Below are 18,032 nucleotides of genomic sequence, written 5' to 3' on the forward strand. Positions count from 1 at the left end.
ATAGAAAAGAGAAGGGGCCCAGAGTAAGCCCTGGGCTCTCCAACTAGAAACTGAGCAGAGGAGGTGGAGCCAGCATGTGAGATTGAGAAGGGCAGGTCAGGGAAAGAGGAGGACAGTGAAAAAAGTGGGATGTAATGTGGTAAGCTGGGTGTATATGAATATGTGAACTAATTAGCCTAGCACTCAAGATACATAATTAACAGAGAGGACGAAAAAGGAAAGAATCATCAGTGAAATAATGCAGATGTTTTCCCATAATGGAAGGGACTGTGTTTCCAAAGTGAAAAGGCCAATCAGGTCCTAGCATAACGGATGAAAATAGATCCGCACTAAAACACATGATGATAAAATGTGATCATTGTGTCCACAGAACACTGAGGACAAAAAGAAAATACTAAAACCTCCTAGAGAAAAGAAAGAGACCACAAAAGAAACAAGAATTCAAAAAAAAGAAAAGAGGGCTTCCCTGGTGGTGCAGTGGTTGAGAGTCCACCTGCCGATGCAGGGGACACGGGTTTGTGCCCCGGTCTGGGAAGATCCCACATGCCGCGGAGCGGCTGGGCCCGTGAGCCATGGCTGCTGAGCCTGCGCATCTGGAGCCTGTGCTCCGCAACGGGAGAGGCCACAACAGTGAGAGGCCTGCGTACCACAAAAAAAAAAAAAGAAAAAAGAAAAGAATTCATAGTGACTTCGGCCTTCTCAAAATAACATTGGAAGCTAGATGGCAATTAAGGAATCTGTTCAGAATTCTAAGGAAAATTATTTCTAACCTGGAGTTCTAAACCCAGGAAAACTATCAGTTGTTGGTTAAAGTAGGCTAAAGCCTTTTTTTTTTTTTTTTTTTTTTTTTATTTGGTTTTGGCTGCGTCGGGTCTTCGTTGCTGCACACAGGCTTTCTCTAGTGTGGCGAGCGGGGGCTACTCTTCATTGTGTTGCGCAGGCTTCTCTTGTTGCAGAGCGCGGGCTCTACACATGCGGGCTTCAATAGTTGCAGCATGCAGGCTCAGTAGTTGTGGCACGTGGGCCCTAGAGCGCGTAGGCTTCGGTAGTTGGGGGTGCGCGGGCTCTAGGGCTCGTGGGCTTCAGTAGTTGTGGCACACAGGCTCAATAATTGTGGCTTGTGGGCTCTAGAGTGCAGGCTCAGTAGTTGTGGCACACGGGCTTAGTTGCTCCGTGGCATGTGGGATCTTCCCGGACCGGGGATCAAACCCTTGTCTCCTGCATTGGCAGGCAGATTGTTAACCACTGCGCCACCAGGGGAGTCCCTAAAGACATTTTTTAGACATGAAATACCTCAAAATTTTCCATTATTTTCCCTCTCAGAAAATTACTGGAAATGTTTACTAAAATGGGGGGGAAAGACAAGAGAGAAGAAGGCATATACTGATCCAGGAAACAGGCTCCAGCTTAAAAGAGGAGTGAGGGGAATCCCACATGATAGTGAAGTCAAGGGGGCTTCCAGGCTGACAGCTGTGCACCAGATGTAGAAAACAGCCAGTGTCCTAGCAGGTCAGATTTGGCTGCAGGAGAGACTTTTGGGAAAGGGGGTTTGATAGAAAACCTGATGGCTTTGAGTATCTTCAGAGGAGATTGAGACTACTGGGGAAATCAGGACATAAATTTGAGCTGAGTGCATATTGAAAACTAAGCAAAGGAAAAGACACCTGTTAGCTTTAGCTGCATTGTATCATTTATGTTTTAATTATAAACAAAAAAAAATTGAATCTTGTAACAACATTTAGATTTGATAATGCTGAGTAGTAGGTGCCTGTTCATTATGTCTTTTTTACATGTTTGAAATGTTTCATAAGAATATTTTCAAATAACCACAGATATGTCACTCCCCTGCTTAAAACTCTTTAAAAGCTTTCCACTGCACTTTGGATATTATTCTAACTCTAAATCTTGGATCACAAGACAATGTACTATCTGGCCCCTTCCTATCTCTCTACTTCCAAAACTGTTCCAACCACACTGATATTCTTCAGTGCCTGGATCCAGTTCACCCAGTGTTTGCCAGCCTACCTCAAGAGGCTTTGTACGTACTGTGCCCTCTTCTTGGCATCCTTCCACTGTTGTTTGCATGATTATCTTCTTTAACCTTGAACTCTCAGCTTTAATCTCATCTCCTCAGAGAGACCTTTCCTGGTCACTCTAAAACTAGGTCATTTTCACTCCCTTAATTCTCTCATTGAGAGTGTGTCCTTTAGTATCTGTGACAACTTTATTTTATTTGTTGACTTGTTTTTGTTCTCTTTTCCGTTAGAAGGTAATCTCCATGAGGGCAGAAACCTTGTATCTCTTGCTCCCTATTGTATCACCAGCAGCTAATTTACCCAGTGCATGGCACGTAGTAACCATTAAAATTTTGTTGAATGAATGAATGAATGATACCCAGTATAGCTACTCTGAAAATCTCATGTGTTGGTGATTAGACCTGAGTTCAAATTCTGGCCTTGTTGCTTCCAAGCTGATCCTATTTTATCAGCTGTAAACAGGGGATATGAGCGCTAAATTACTTCCCAACCCCGGTGGGGTTTTAAGGGACCTAACAAAGATGTTTCGTTTCTTTTTTTCTTTTTAAGATTTATTTATTTTCATTTATTTTTGGCTGCGTCGGGTCTTAGTTGCAGCGCATGGGCTCTTTGTAGCAGCACATGGGCTCTTTGTAGCAGCACATGGACTTCTCTCTAGTTGTGGCATGCAGGGTTTTTTTCTTTCTCTAGTTGTGGCACACAGGCTCCAGGGCGCGTGGGCTCTGTAGTTGGTGGCACACGAGCTCTAGTTGAGGTGCACGAGCTCAGTAGCTGTGGCGTGCAGGCTTAGTTGCCCCGCAGCATGTGAGATCTTAGTTCCCTAACCAGGGATCGAACCTGCGTCCCCTGCATTGTAAGGTGGATTCTTAACCACTGGACCACCAGGGAAGTCCCTTAAATATCTTTATGTATCTGTTTCTACAAATTGACTTACTTTAATGGCTCACAGTTTGCTTAGCTTTTCTCCAGTTGTCAGGCATTCTGTTACTCACTGTTACTATCTGTAGTGCTTCTCCCCCTTCTGAGTTATTTCTTTGGGCTATATTCCTAAATGAATCAAAGAGCATAGACAGTTCAGTAAGTTTGCTCATTTAGATCATTACCTGATAAATGATGACACCTTAAAAATTATACAAGTTCTGTGGATGTAATGGATGCTCTAGTGATCGTGTTATGATTGATTTTATTGTGACCTCCTCCCAGAGTTTATGAGTGTAACAAAGGCTGCAAATGTGACCCAAACATGTGCACAAACCGGTTGGTGCAGCATGGACTGCAGGTTCGACTGCAGCTCTTCAAGACCCAGAACAAGGGCTGGGGTATCCGCTGCTTGGATGACATTGCCAAAGGCTCCTTTGTCTGTATTTATGCAGGTTGGTGATGAAATGAAAGGGTTGCTTTCTGGGGTTTAGGACATGGTGGGACATTGAATCATAGACAAGTTGAACTTAAGAATGCTTAACATGTGAACTGGGGGAAAGGGGAAGCCAGGATTTTCTTCTATAAAGAACATGAGTGATGTGCCTGTCTGGGTGGATCAAGAAGGGACAAAAGTGCTTCAGGAGGACGAGAACAAAAAGGGATGAAGGGGTGGGATAGGGAGAGCAGGAGGGAGGGAGACACAAGAGGGAAGAGATATGGGAACATATGTATATGTATAACTGATTCACTGTTATAAAGCAGAAACTAACACACCATTGTAAAGCAATTATACTCCAATAAAGATATTAAAAAAAAGGGGGGGGGGATGAAATTGTGGACATGATGGTTCAGCAGAGAGACATGATAGTAGAGTCCAGTGTGTCATTTTTTCGCACATCACTCCACCCAGAGATTTAGCATAACTGAAGAACTCTCTTTTGGTAAACAAAGAGGAAGAATGGGATGGCAGAAAGGGCAAGATTTAAAACTATAGTAAGTTCCCCTTACTCTCATAGTTAAGACGCTAAGAAGGAGGTATCATCAAAGAGAAATGAGACACCATAAATGGAGGCGATTTGACTCTCTTTGCTGGTGGGCTGGATATTGATGGAATGAACTTTATTCTTTCTAAAAGCACCTCATAACCCTGGAAGGCCTTTCTCTTCATTCCCAGGCAAAATCCTGACAGATGACTTTGCCGACAAGGAGGGCCTGGAAATGGGTGATGAGTATTTTGCCAATCTGGACCATATCGAGAGCGTGGAGAACTTCAAGGAAGGATATGAGAGTGATGTCCCCTGTTCCTCTGACAGCAGTGGTGTAGACTTGAAGGACCAGGAGGATGGCAACAGCGGTACAGAGGACCCCGAGGAGTCCAATGACGATAGCTCAGATGATAACTTCTGTAAGGACGAGGACTTCAGCACCAGCTCAGTGTGGCGCAGCTATGCTACCCGGCGGCAGACCCGGGGCCAGAAGGAGAATGGATTGTCTGAGATGCCTTCCAAGGACTCTCGCCCCCCAGACCTTGGGCCCCCACGTGTTCCTGTCCCTCCATCGATCCCTGTAGGTGGCTGCAATCCACCTTCCTCTGAAGAGACACCCAAGAACAAAGTGGCCTCGTGGTTGAGCTGCAATAGTGTCAGTGAAAGTGGCTTTGCTGACTCTGACAGCCGTTCATCCTTAAAAACTAGTGAAGGTGGGGAAGGTCACCCTGGGGGAGGCAGAGGGGAGGCTGAGAAGGCTTCCACCTCAGGGCTGGGCTTCAAGGATGAGGGAGACATCAAGCAGCCCAAGAAAGAGGTAAGCAGTGGCAGGAAACTCTTGAGAATTGTGGCTTTTGTATAACTTTTTTGTGGTAACAAACAATGTGGTCTCACCATGAGTCTTTTTTTTTTCTTTTTTTTTTTTTTTTGGCCGTGCCACGTGGCTTGCGGGATCTTAGTTCCCTGACCAGATATAAAACCTGTGCCCCCTGCAGTGGAAGCGTGGAGTTCTAACCACTGGACTGCCAGGGAATTCCCTCATGAGCCTTCACATGCAGATTATTTACTTGATGGATATTTCTGTGGCAAATCTGATTAACCTACCCCTAATACATTCCTAGTGTTGGTTCAAAGAACCAAATTATTTTAAAATCAGCCTGCTGGGGGGAAGGTATCTGATTTATTCCAAAGTGAAGGGTTTATAAGTAATTTTTTAAATTGCTATTTCAAGTTATCTACATCATTGCTTTCTTTTATTATAGTAGAATGATCTTACAAGAATTGGTCTTACATGTATTTTTAATGATGTTGAAACTTAGCACATTACAGGTGGTGAACTGTCCCTTGTCCTCGTAAGATTCTGCCCATGGTGTTTTCCATGTACATTTTTTAATGCCCTATTGTTGGGAAGGGTTAAAGACCCCTCCCGGGGGGGGGGCTTCCTGCTGAGAATGATTGTTACTCTTAACTTGCAGAGTAATTTCTTGACACACACTCCACTTTAGATAGTGTACCTGTTACTGGCTAATGTCTTTGGAGGTCATTTGAGGTGAAGTCTGTAATCGTTGGATTTGTTATCCAGGACCATGAAAACATTGAACACTTCACTTGCTCTCTTTTCCAGGACCCTGATGACCGAAACAAGATGTCACTGTAAGTGCCTCTCTCTTTGACCTTTTTCCAAGTTTACCTTCTCTAAAGCCTACAGAAGTAGCCTAAGAAACAGCCAGTAACCTGACCCCTCTCATGTCTTCCTCTCCCATCAGAGTTACTGAAAGCTCTCGAAATTATGGTTACAATCCTTCTCCCGTGAAGACTGAAGGACTTCGCCGCCCACCAAGTAAGACTAGCATGCATCAGAGCCGACGACTCATGGCCTCTGCTCAGTCAAACCCTGACGTAAGTGACCTTTCTCAAGCTGTACCTTACCCAGCTTTCTGTTTTATTCAGAGTCTGAGTAAAGGAACATGCTCGCCTCATCAAGTCTGTCACCATAATTACTGTTACATATCTTATTTCTCTGGCCTTGACTTCCTGCCTCATTTTCCTTCACCCAGCATCTAATCTTGCTATAGTCTGAGCCCCTTCCTGCGTAACCATAGGTAAACGCAGGGATTCAAAAGGGCCCTCTCCATTTACCCTTATTCCTTCTTTTCACCCTTCCACTTCCCCAGGACATCCTGACACTGTCCAGCAGCACAGAAAGTGAGGGGGAAAGTGGGACCAGCCGAAAGCCCACTGCTGGTCAGACTTCAGCCACAGCCGTTGACAGTGATGATATCCAGACCATCTCCTCTGGCTCTGAAGGGGATGACTTTGAGGACAAGAAGAACATGTCTGGTAGTCTGGAAGAATTTGGGGGGTAGTAGGAAAGAACCAGTTGGAGGGAAAATTCAGATCCTGAGTTGAAGCATCTCTGGGAGGGCTCCCTGACTCCCAGCTAAACTGTTAATATCAATGTTTGACACATCCCTTCCCTGTCTTCTTTCCAGTTCCCTACTCTTTTCCCTTGGCCCCTTTATCCAGCAGATCTAATCCTGCTTGAAAAAAATGTCACCTAGGCTCTTTGCCTCAGAGTCCCAGCTTATTGGTATTCCTGAGCTGCCCTGGGTGGGATAAAAATGGAAGTAGAACGTCCAGTCATGAGGTAGGATAGGCCTAACCCCATTCTTCCTGTCCAGGTCCAACGAAGCGCCAAGTGGCAGTAAAATCAACCCGGGGTTTTGCTCTTAAATCAACCCATGGGATTGCCATTAAATCAACCAACATGGCATCCGTGGAAAAGGGGGAGAGTGCACCTGTTCGTAAGAACACACGCCAATTCTTCGATGGGGAGGAGTCTTGCTACATCATCGATGCCAAGCTTGAAGGCAACCTGGGCCGCTACCTCAATGTGAGACCCCTTTCCCTCACCTGTATGTGCTGATTATCCCATGGTCCTCACATTTCTAGTTCTTTTAACACAACTATATAAACCCACCTTTTCTTGTTATAAATTCTTGATCTCAAAGGATCTTTCAAAACTTCTCTGTTGTGATGGGGAGGATCAAATGGCATTGTTTTCATCCAACTCTCACTCACCCCACAAAGCCAGAGTCTGTTTCCTTAGTTCTTACTTGAATCTGTCCTTAACCCTGTAGCACAGCTGCACCCCCAACCTGTTTGTCCAGAACGTCTTCGTGGACACTCATGATCTTCGCTTCCCGTGGGTGGCCTTCTTTGCCAGCAAGTAAGAGGGAGTCAGGAAAGGGGGTGGTTGGGTAGGAAAAGCAGCCCAAGGTTGGGGAGGGGCAAGGACTCCAGAAGTTTGAAGGGCCGCTCCTCCATCTGTGATTCAGCGCCACCTGCATGCTCAGTCACCCCAGGTGCCTGGGTCATCTGCTGTTTCACCACACTCCTTTTCTTCCTCTTCAGGAGAATCCGGGCTGGGACAGAACTCACCTGGGACTACAACTACGAGGTGGGCAGCGTGGAGGGCAAGAAGCTGCTTTGCTGCTGTGGGGCCATCGAATGCAGAGGGCGTCTTCTTTAGAGGACAGCCTTCTTCCTAACCTTCCGAACCCTTCCTGAGCTGCCCTTTCCTCAGGAACTGGGTCTTCCTGACTGTTGAATTCTGACCCCCAAGTCTCTAGTCTGGCTACTCCCCCAGCTCCTAGCAGATAGAAATGGGGGTTCTGGATCAGGAGATCCCTTCCACTGTGGTGCTAGCAGGCAGGGCCCCTCCCCCACCTCCTGAGGCATAGAGGCGGGAGAGGTCACCACTCTAACTGGGCCTGACATCCCTTCAGTCCTCCTGTTGCTCACCCCTCCCATCCTACATTTGTTCACGTGTTCATGCTTCTAACAGACTTTATTCCTAGAATGAGGGCTGTGTATTTTATTATCCCTGGTTTGTATTGTTTCTTGAAAGTCTTTTAACAAGATGTTAAAACTAAGATTGTGATTTGATTTCTCTCCCTCGGCTCCCAATTCTGGGTCTTTTGATGAGAGAGCTGTTTTCCCCCCATCCTTCCCAGTGGGCAGCTGTCATTAATCTTGACCTTTCTCTACTTTTGCTTTTTCTTACTTGCCATCTGAAATTTTTCAATGTTACGTAACGGTGAGGAAGGCATGAGGAAGACTACCTTAGTTTATTTAGTTGATCCTTCTCAGTTCTTAAGAGTCTCGAACACTTGTTGCCGTGTTTTACTTAATCTTTAATATATTTTAATTAAAAAAACCATTAACAGTACGTTTTGGTCTGAAGTGGTCCCTCTGCTGAAACGCCAGGCGCTAGCTGTAATTCTGGCTTTAAAACCAAAACCCCAAATGTTTAATAAATAAAAATTAGAACTAGTTGCCATTCTACTCCAAACCAGCTAGCCTAGGGAAAGAGGCCAGAGAAAGGAGGCAGTAAGCTCTTGGACCTGTGACTACAGGGACAGCTGGCAGAGAAGTAACAAAAGACTGTCTGAGCAGTCCCCATTGTGGCCCCCACTTTTTGGCAGAGGTAGGATAAGGGTCATGTGCACCCTCCTACACTCAATTCATTTGTATCTTAGGGAAAAAGTTAAAAGCTCAGCTTTGGTTTCTGGTCCAAGTTAGGGAGATTAGAAAGGTGAGCCTTGGTCCAACTTTGGCAGAATGAGGCCCACGGGTGGGACAGTAAGGCACGACCCTGGCTCTGGAGGTCCGGGAGTCAAAGGCAGACAGCTAGGGCCAGATTCTGCAGAATAAGGAATGTGAGTTGTGACCCCCACCCCCGGAGCTGAGGAAAGGTCTCGAAAGCAATAGAAAGGACAACTTGGAAAGTAGGGAGGAAAATAAGACCATCCCCCACTCTTGTAACAAGGATATAACCAACCTCCCCTTCCCTGGGGATAGGCTGGTTAGAATTTGGTTTAAAGGCAACTGGGTGAAAAAGCAGCAGGGGTGGGGGCACAGAGAAGAACACCCTCCTCTCGCTTTCTCCTTTCTCCCAGAGCTTCAAGTGACCCTGTGGGGAGAGTGGGGTAGTTCCTTGGCTTTATGCATTAATCTGAGGGGCAGCAGGGACAACGGTTCAGTCATTCTTACGATGGTTGTTATTGAGGATGGGGTGGCCGTTGGCTAGGGGCCGGCTCTTTGCTCCTCCCCCAGCTGCAGCCTCCTCCCCCTCTGAGCTCTCTGTTTCTTCCCGGTCACTGCGTTCATCTTCTACCAGCTGTGGAAAGGGATGAGAAGGGTTACAAACCCCTAAGGACTGCCTCTCTCCGTAGGCTTTTTCCAGCTACACCCAGGGCCCCACCGTAGTTTTTAGAGGGTTGCTGATGCGGGAAGGGAATTTGGGCAGTACTAGAGTTGAGGGGAGTAGGGCCTACACAATGAGGACAGAAGCCTCACCTTTCCAGTTATGAACTTGTGGGCCATGCGCAAAATGAGGTAGGCCCAGAAGATATGCAGCAGCTGTAGCACTCCCATCATGAAATTGAAGAAATAATAGCCAAAGAAGGCAGGATAGAGCTCCAGTGGGTACACCAGGGTGCAGTGCAGGATCCTTGGGATGAAAAGGGAGAGACAAGAACAGTGAACACAGAAAAGGGGTTAAGATGGAGGATTGAAAGTGTGGGTACGGAGCAGGGAGACTCCTGATTTCTTGAAAACAGGAGTATAGTGTGGCCTCCTACTCACCAGAAGGGCAGGATGACCAGTCGGGTGATGATAAAGACAATGGCGAAGACGATGAAGATGTTGTTGCAGGTGTTTTTCCATCCCGCATAGTTAAACATCTTGGCTGACTGTGTAGATAGCCCCCATCCATCATGAGCTCCCTACTCTCCCGTATACGTTCAGATGTATGCCCCAGTTACCACACTGGTTCTGTGCCCCCAGCTCCCTGATCCCAGGCACATCCACCTCCCCACCACCACTACTCCCCCACCCCCACCCCGCCAAAAATGGATAGAGGGACAGAAGAACCTGCACCAGGGTCTCTAGGCTTGAAGAAATGCCCAGAAATCCTGACCTCTAGCAGGTAGTCAGAAGAGTCATGCAGAGCCATGATAAGAGTCCCTGCTCGGACGTAACTGGCAAACCAGGAGAAGCTAATGAGGATGATGGTGGCCACGTGGTGGATGATCTGTTCCTTGAAATCCTGTAGAAAAGATGCAGCCTCCAGAGGACCTTTTCCTGGTCCCTAGCCTCCATTCTTCCTCCCCTTCACCTTTAATTCCACTTATCCCACAACTCCATCCAAAGCACCCAGAAGTCAAAGGGGAGGCTATTCATCCCAGGGCTTCATTTTGGCTCCTAGGCTTAATGGCACAGCCCCTTGACCCACCTTTCGCTTGACATCAGAAGCAATGCTGAAGAGCAGGGACCAGTAGAAAGACAGTTCAATCATGTAGTACCAATACTGGGAAGGGATCATGCTCTGGGAGAGGGGAGAGAGAAGAGGAAGGTAAGGGACCCCAGAGCAACTGGACTCAAGGGTCTCACCTCTCCAAACCCAGCCCTCCCAGAACCTGAGGTAATGTTTAGCACCATGACTCCAGTCCTTTCTGTCACATATTCCGAGATCGTCTCTTCACAAGAATGTGTATGTCCTAATCCTATCCTACACTGGTTCTCTTAATCACCCCATGTAAGGAATCAGGACCCATCTCGTACCTGTATGGGATATCCCTCCCAAACTTTCCTCATGTCATAGAACCAGGGTTTCTGCAGAGAGATGGTGAGAGGTTAAAGGAGGAGGGACCCAAATTCTGTGGCCTCATCCCACCTTGCCAGAGAATCTACTCCCACCTCCCAGTAATCCCCACTCACGTCTACAATGACAGCCATGCCGGCAATGAAAGCAATCAGGTAAAATGTGAATCTCCAGCTGGAAGAGGAAGCGGAAATAGCTAGGAGAGTGGGCTGGGAGAATGGCACAGCCCTCCAACCACCCCCAAGTACCTCCCTCCAGATAGCCTCTCACGGACATTAATAACCGAATTTCCCTCCTCAGCTGGGTATAATCTCCCTGCATACAGCTATGACCCACCCCTCCCGCCAAAATACATCAGACCTTCCTCTGCCGCCCAGTTTCTCTTGCTCCAACCTCCCCTACCTTGCTTCTCGGAACTTCTTGAGGAGACTGGGCCGGTCCTGGTTGCGGCGGCGGCGGAACCAGCGCTCTACCTGGCGGCCAGAGAGGCCGCTCTGCCGTGACAGCAGCTCTACCTCTGCCTGAGTGTAGTGAAGCCCATTACACTCCGCTTCAGAACTCAGCAGCACCCCACCCTCTGCCAGTAATGACCCAAGTTGGCCCCACTGCCCTCCCATCTCTTCCACCACCAAAGCTGGCATTCCAACCCCATCTCCTCACTCCCCACCAGAACTCTTAACGCCCAGAACAGGGTCTGCAGCTCATACCTGTTTGGGCTGTTTGCCACTGGTCAGGTAGAAATGCTCCAAAGTGGGGTTGAGAGGTGCCCGCAGCCGAGTTTTCTCTTTTACATTCAGGAGGGCAGCCAGTGGTGTAGCCACGTAACTGGGGAAGGGATATGAGTGAGGACCGTCTGGCTCTCTTGAAGCACCTCAGTCTCCTGGTGGCCCCTAAGCTAGGGGGCTGGCGGGGCGGGACTGCAAGCTCAGACAACTTTATCCTGGGCCTCAGTTTCCCGGCAACCCCCTCTCTGGCTGCCTTGGGCTGCCCATAGCTGACAAAGCTGCCTGTGTTCACTAGCGACCAGGCGGGTGGAGGGTGAGAACAAATAACCATTGAAGGAAAGGGCCTGGGGGTGCTGAGCCCTCAGAAAGACAATGCTGCCTTCAGTGGGGGGCACACAGTAGGCAGGGACCTGGGTGGTGAGAACACCAGAGTCCAGGACCAATTAAACAGCAAGAGACAAACTTGCAGTACAAGAAACTGTGTGGCTGGCAGCCAGGGAAGGCATAGGGGTATGTTGGTATGCTCACAGCTCAAAGAAGTATCGAATGATGAGGAAGAGCAAGGCCAGGGGTAGTGTGATATAGAGGTCTGAGGCTTTGGCGTAGACACGTCCATCTCGGTCTTCTAGATCAGCCCAGGTTAAGTTCACAGGGAGCCACAGCCGTTCCCACCAGAAGTAGTCATATAAGGTCTGGAGCATCCTGAGTGAGGAAGGGGAAGGTAGAGGGCATCAAAGCAGGCAGCAGTGTAAGAGACAGATGAAAATTTTCACAGTGTTAACACAAAGAGCAGGGGCAAAGACTCAAGCCCTGGGTTTTGGTCCTGGCCATGTGGACAAATCAGTTTCCCCATCTGACATATGGTGGCTTTCCAGTTCTAACATGTACTATGCACATCAACCAAAGGTGATGCTAACACCCCATAGAAGTCCTGATTCCCTAGACTTAAGAATCTTGGGGTCTCTCCAGACTTTTGCTATCCTCAAGTGGAGGACAGGCAGGATCTGGCCCTAGAAGCTGTAACCAACAATCTTAACTAAAGTCAGAGGCATCCTCCCTTCCCCACACTCTCCAGCCTCCCCCTAGTGCCCCCAAGCAACCCATAACTGGAAGCTTCCTTGCCAGGGAAGCCCAAGAAAGGATTGCAGGGTTGGGGCAAACCCTTCCTCCTCCTTCCCTATAAGCCACTGAGGCAGCAGGTCCTAGGGAAAATTAAGAGGAAAATGAAGAGTAAAATTAAGAGTAAAATTAAGAGTAAAGCAAGATTATGCTCCCAAAGAACGCTGAGCTCCAGGACAACCAATGGACATCAAAACACTGCACACAAGGTTAATACCCCATGCCAAGCCACCCAGTTCCTAAATATAAGGCAGAAGAACCCTATGTGAAGCCTCTCCTCAGAAACAAAACGAAGACAAGGCTTCAGGGAGTCAGGGATTGGGGGACAGAGAGTCGAGACTGCAGACTAAGACATCTGGTAGAATTAGGAGCTATTTCTTAGTAAGGCTCATCTAGAAAATAAAATACTAGTCTGCGTGGGGAACACCCATCACAAATACCCTCAGCTAGGAAAGAGCTGCTGCTTTCCCGCACCTCCCCCCTTTCCTCCACTGAAAGAGAAAGGATCTACAGGGTGTTCGTGACTACTTGCATACCCGAATGAAGAAGGGAATGATCTGGGGCCCAAGCGGGGACAGCAGCTGCTTGGAGCTAAGAGAAGCAGCAAGATGATCCTGAAGAGACAATGATGCTGGGACCACCCAACACCTGGCAGTCCTGGGACTCAGCAGTGAACCCAGTAGGATGACAAGGGCAAATCTGCCAGGCTCCCGACCCCTCGTCCTCCCAGGAGGGAGGCTCGGTGGGTGGTATCCAGGCTGGCCTTGAGACTCAAAGCTGACACAGAAGGAAGGTAGTCCCCTCCCAGCCAGGGAGGAAAGAGTTGGGAGATTGTTCTCTGCTGTGAACTGGAGACCAAATGGTGCCGCTCTACGGCTGAAGGCTGATCATATCACAGCTCAGCTGGGCTGCTCCTCCGAAGGCTCCACCCCCACCCACCACAGAAGCACTTGCGAAATCCCTCTCAGCCTGTCACGGGTCTGTATTCCAGCTCAAGGACTTTACCCTCTTGTCCCCACTCCTGGTCACTGCTCTCTCAGAGGTCAGCACTGACAGTAAAGGAGCTTCAGCTCCACCTGCCCCCAGCACACACACACACACACACACACACACACACACACACACACACACACACACACACACACACACACACACACACACACACACACACACACACACACACACACACACACACACACACACACACACACACTCTCTCTCTCTCTCTCTCTCTCTCTCTCTCTCTCTCTCTCTCTCTCTCTCTCTCTCTTCTCTCTCTCTTCTCTCTCTCTTCTTTCTCTCTCTCTCTCTCTCTCTCTCTCTCTCTCTCTCTCTCTCCAGGCCTCAGCTCCTGAGGGTCCTGCCCCTTCCCCCTCCACCTCAGCCAGAAGAAATACTTAATTAGTTAAAGAGATGGAAGCCTTTTGAACTGAACAAAATTAAAACACAATTATCCACAGTAGAACTCTCCCCACGCAACCAGGCGCGCACACACACACTTTTTTCCTGGAGAGAAGTTGTAGAAAATTTAGTAGAGAAGGGACAAGGCAGAATGCCTAGATGTGGTGGCACACCTCTGGCTCTTTCCAACTTTTTTGCTTAGCTTGATTGGAGGTGAGGAAATAGACCTGACCCAGTCTCCTCACTGCTATACCTCTTGGAGCCCAACTTCTCCTCCATTGAAGTTTAAAGCCAAGGGCACTGTCAGGCCTAGAAATTGGGTCCCATCCCTGACCCGGTTTCCGGTCAGTGGAAACCGGCAGGGAAGTTTCTCTTGTCACAGATATTTTGAGGATTAAAGATTCAGAGGGCTGGCTGTGGTCCTGGAGGGTATGAGTGGAGCCTCTCTCCCTGATTCATGTGGTCCAGGAATGTCTTACGCCAGTCTGATCCCTACAAAGAAGGTGAGGAGCTGGGGAAGTAGGCAGAGGGTCAGAGAGAGGTCAAGGGCAAGCGCCTGGACAAGATCTCAACCCCAGGACAAGACAGCACCTGTCCCCTTCCTGCTCCAAGCAGGGAGAGTGGAAGATGGTGTGAGCAGCAGCGCATGATGTGTCAGGAGTTCAGAGAGGCAGATTCTGAACTAGGGCTCTCTCACACCTGGGTTTTAGGCTTTCTGTAACCATAGCCCTCCCTTGCCGCCCAGCACTTCCATTAGCAGAGGAGCAACTGCCCCAGCCCTGCCCGTCACCCCCCAGGGCCTAGCCCAGCAGGGAGAGGCACCAGATTCAGCAGGGTCAGGACTTCTGACTCCATGTGAGGGGGAAGGGAGGACAACAGGGGCTCCCAGCTGGCCTCATTTACACTTCCCCACAGAACCAATCAGTCTGCTCCCAGTGGCATCCCTGGCACACCCAGCCAAGTAAAGGGATCCCACAAACAAAAAGCTGGGTCAAGAAAAGGGGATGTTCCCTCAGGATAGGGAGACAACCCTGCTTTTCTGGGTCACGTTACTTAATCTCCTGGTGGAGAAAATCACACCTATAAATATTTTTCCACTTATAGAATTTACTCCCACACACACATGACAAGACAATAGTGTGTGTGTGTATGTGTCTCTGTCTCTCTCTCTCTCACAGACACACATCCTGCCCCAGAGACCCAGACACCACTTTCTGAGGCACAGGCTGGAGAGGGGCCAGCAGAGCGGGGATTTTGTGGGCACTGGATTACCAGCAACTTGAACAGGGCTCCGCCCAGCCCCCAACTTTTGCCCCAACTCTGACTGACCTGTCCCAGACCCTCACTGATGGATGAAAAGAGGTAGAAAGTCCCCATGGGGGCTTGTAGACCCAGCTGGCTAGGAGGGCAGAAGTTTGAGTCTGGGACGAAGGGATCTCACAGACTCAATGGGATAACGGTCCCAGCAGCTCTCAGTTTGGAGGAATAATTGAGGAAAATATAACAGGATCAGTAAGTAAGGGAAGAGAGAGTGACAAAGAGAGGGTCCCACAGACTCCCAGCTTCCACTGAAGCCTGAGGGACTACAAAAAAGAAGTGGAAGAGGACCTGAATAGTCCTCCTTGTTGAAAACTTTTTCAGGGAGCAACAGCAGGTCATGAACTAGAAGGCAGTGAGCAATGGATGAAGCCAAGAAGAGGTGTGTCATTGCTCCAGGCTGCAGTATAGGTCCCAAAATTTTCATTTTTCTGGGCTGCCCCACCAGAGGCCCCAACACACCCAAATACTGCATGAGACTACAGCCTCCATGGGCAGGTGGAAGAGGAAGATGGGGGGGCGGGAGGGGGTGTGTGCAGAAGGCACAGTAAAGGATCAGCCAGCCTGTGGCCAGTGACAGGGGAAAGTGGAAGCCCTCCTTCCCAGGGGGAAAGCTGGCCAGAGGCCCCAGTGAAGGGAGTGGATTGTGGGGTATCACGGCAGACAAGAAACTCTCTCTCTTCAGAACAGAGGGTGTGCTGATCACTGTATGGTTAGGGCCAAGCCCAGCGGGAGGAGGCTGCAGACAAGTCCTTACCCTTAGGAGTCCCATCACAAGCACTGTCAGCCACCCACATCGGGCCCAGTCACCTCGACTCTGGTACGGGACAGCAACCCTTCCAACACGGATGTGGGAGGGAGTGATCGCCTGCTGGAAGCCTTCCCTGATTCAATTCTCTGGAAAGAGGGGCTCAATCCATTGCTCAGGATCCTCAGAACCCCCTGCTTCCTGGACCTGTCTACTCAGGTGACAGACCAGATTTTGATGCCAAGAACCTGGCTTGGGAAGTGAACCCCTAAGCTGAGGCCAAAGACTATAATCACACACATGCAATTAACCTACTCTCCAGAGAGCCTCCGGGCCAAAAATTAGCCAGGAGCTGAGGCCCAGAAAGCTAGTTTCACCAGCAGCTCCCCCCGACCGCAGCCCCACACACCCCATAACGGTACAAGAGCCTTAGCCTTGGGGGGGCCGGGATAGACACTCAGAGCCGCACCTTCCTGTTTCCCGTTAAGCACATGGACGCTCTGACCTCCCTCCGGAGTGGGCACAGTGAACGGGTAAGAAAAAGCAAGACCCTCCACTGTCCTCCCACTCTACAGCCACGGGACCCTCCGGGCCAGGGGCCACGACGCGGGCCCGCAGCCAGGCAGGGGGCTCTCATGCAAGTGGTCACCGGAGCTGCCTACTCCCCGACAAAGGGGCGCCTGGGGCTCGGCTGTCCGCGAGCAGCCCCGCGTCCCCACCTCCCGGCCCCTACCTGTTGCCCAGGAGGGCTCCTCCGGGCTCGGGGCGGCGCGCCGGGGGACGCCCAGGCGCACGGCCAGCCTCTCCTCGGACGGCGCTGGGGGCCCGGCCGCTCCCGCGAGGCGCTCCGGCCCGCCCTCCCCCAGGCCCGCCGCCATGAGCGCACCCGGCAGAGGCCCCGAGCCAGCTGCGGCGCCCCGCGCCCGGGCCCCTCTCCCCTCCTCGGCCCGCTGCCTTCGCCGCCGGCCCTGTCCGTGGAGCCGCGTCCTCGCGGGACCCCAGTTCTCCCAACTTTTCCGCGCCGCGTCCCGCCCCACCCCTGCGCGCGGCGCCTCGGGCTCCCGGGAGGCCGTCCCGACTCACTCGGCGGCGGCGGCGGCGGCGTCGCGGAGCTGGCCGGGCCGGGAGCCGCTGCTCCGTCTCTCCTCTCGTCCGAGCTCCGGGCCCCCTCCGGACTGGCTCCGCTCACTCCTCTCCTCCCCCTTCCGCCCGCCCTCCCGCCTGCGAGCTCCCTCCCTTCTCCCCCTTCCGCCCGCCCGCCTGCCCGCTCCTTCCCTCCCGCCCGCCTGCCCGCCCTCTCCCTCTCTCTCCTCCTCCCGCCTCCCGCCGAGCCCAGCCGAGCTGAGAGCGAGCCCAGGCAGCCCGGGAAAGAAAGGCCGCGAGCAACACAGGAGCCGGGAGACTGGGCGTGGGCCTGCGGCCCGGCGACTAAACGGGAAAGGAGGGCGGGCGGCGGGACCGGGGCCTCGGCGCTGGGCAGCCGCGCCCAGCCACCGACACCTGCCACCGCCCCCTTCCCGGCCCGCGGCCCGGGGCGGGCGGCGGAGCCCGAGGCGAGGACCCGAGCCCTCGCGGCGCCCGGCCGGCGGCCTAGCCCAGTAGAATCACCGCACTGGGGGAGAAGTCCCCGATGAGGGCAGACAGTGTGGGGACTCTCCCAGTCTCTCCGTTAGAGGTGCGCTGTAGTCCCGGGCACCCTGGGACACACCCGCGAGGTGCCCGGGGATCGGGGCGCGGAGCGGTCGGGCCCCTGCACCACTCCGCCCGCCCCCAACTGAGGTCCTCGACCTCCGCCCGGCTGCGGCCCCCAGTTCTCTCTGCCCGACCGATTGCCACACTTCCCTCTCTCCAGCCCCACTGGGCAGCGGAGGGAGGGGGGCTCCCCGGCTCCCGGCCGGCGCAGCCTCTGCGAGTCCATCCCAAGTGACGCGCGCCGAGCACCTCTCCAGGGCCGACCCAGGCATCGGACCCTCGAGATTCGGCTACCCTTCCCAGCGCAGAGCCTGCGACCCCCCCACCCAAGACCTGCCTTAAAACTCACAGCGTTTCCACCCAAGTGCTGTAAAACCTACCCCCAGTGGCACACATAACCTACAGTAGCAGACTCTGAAG

The 18,032-nt window shown here is 51.2% G+C and overlaps 2 protein-coding genes across 7 annotated transcripts in view; one reads left to right on the forward strand and one right to left on the reverse strand.

Annotated features, from left to right (window-relative positions):
* The window catches only part of SETDB1 (SET domain bifurcated histone lysine methyltransferase 1), a 29,817-nt gene extending 21,643 nt beyond the window's left edge, over positions 1-8,174 (forward strand). For all 5 annotated transcript variants that reach the window (XM_082614640.1, XM_082614644.1, XM_082614643.1 and 2 more), the window contains 8 exons: positions 3,240-3,409; positions 4,132-4,760; positions 5,568-5,596; positions 5,710-5,842; positions 6,118-6,283; positions 6,625-6,836; positions 7,084-7,172; positions 7,358-8,174. In XM_082614640.1, the coding sequence (XP_082470766.1) occupies positions 3,240-3,409; positions 4,132-4,760; positions 5,568-5,596; positions 5,710-5,842; positions 6,118-6,283; positions 6,625-6,836; positions 7,084-7,172; positions 7,358-7,475 (1,546 nt within the window). In that variant the 3' untranslated portion in view covers positions 7,476-8,174. The remainder of the gene's footprint in view (positions 1-3,239; positions 3,410-4,131; positions 4,761-5,567; positions 5,597-5,709; positions 5,843-6,117; positions 6,284-6,624; positions 6,837-7,083; positions 7,173-7,357) is intronic.
* Positions 8,116-17,121, reverse strand: CERS2 (ceramide synthase 2). 2 transcript variants are annotated; one of them, XM_082614645.1, is made up of 11 exons: positions 17,004-17,121; positions 11,864-12,037; positions 11,318-11,435; positions 11,013-11,131; positions 10,727-10,784; positions 10,571-10,621; positions 10,242-10,334; positions 9,927-10,055; positions 9,593-9,699; positions 9,305-9,458; positions 8,116-9,125 (listed from the first exon to the last, which is right to left on the reverse strand). In XM_082614645.1, the coding sequence occupies exons 2-11, from the start codon at positions 12,034-12,036 to the stop codon at positions 8,985-8,987; spliced, it is 1,143 nt and encodes a 380-aa protein (XP_082470771.1). In that variant the 5' UTR covers position 12,037; positions 17,004-17,121; the 3' UTR covers positions 8,116-8,984. The 2 variants fall into 2 exon arrangements, with proteins under 2 accessions (XP_082470771.1, XP_082470772.1); XM_082614646.1 differs by lacking the exon at positions 17,004-17,121 and adding an exon at positions 16,654-16,735.
* Positions 17,122-18,032: the final 911 nt, after the last annotated feature.

This window comes from Mesoplodon mirus (assembly GCF_964341445.2).
Source record: "Mesoplodon mirus genome assembly, chromosome: 3".
NCBI classification, from domain to species: Eukaryota; Metazoa; Chordata; class Mammalia; order Artiodactyla; family Ziphiidae; genus Mesoplodon; species Mesoplodon mirus.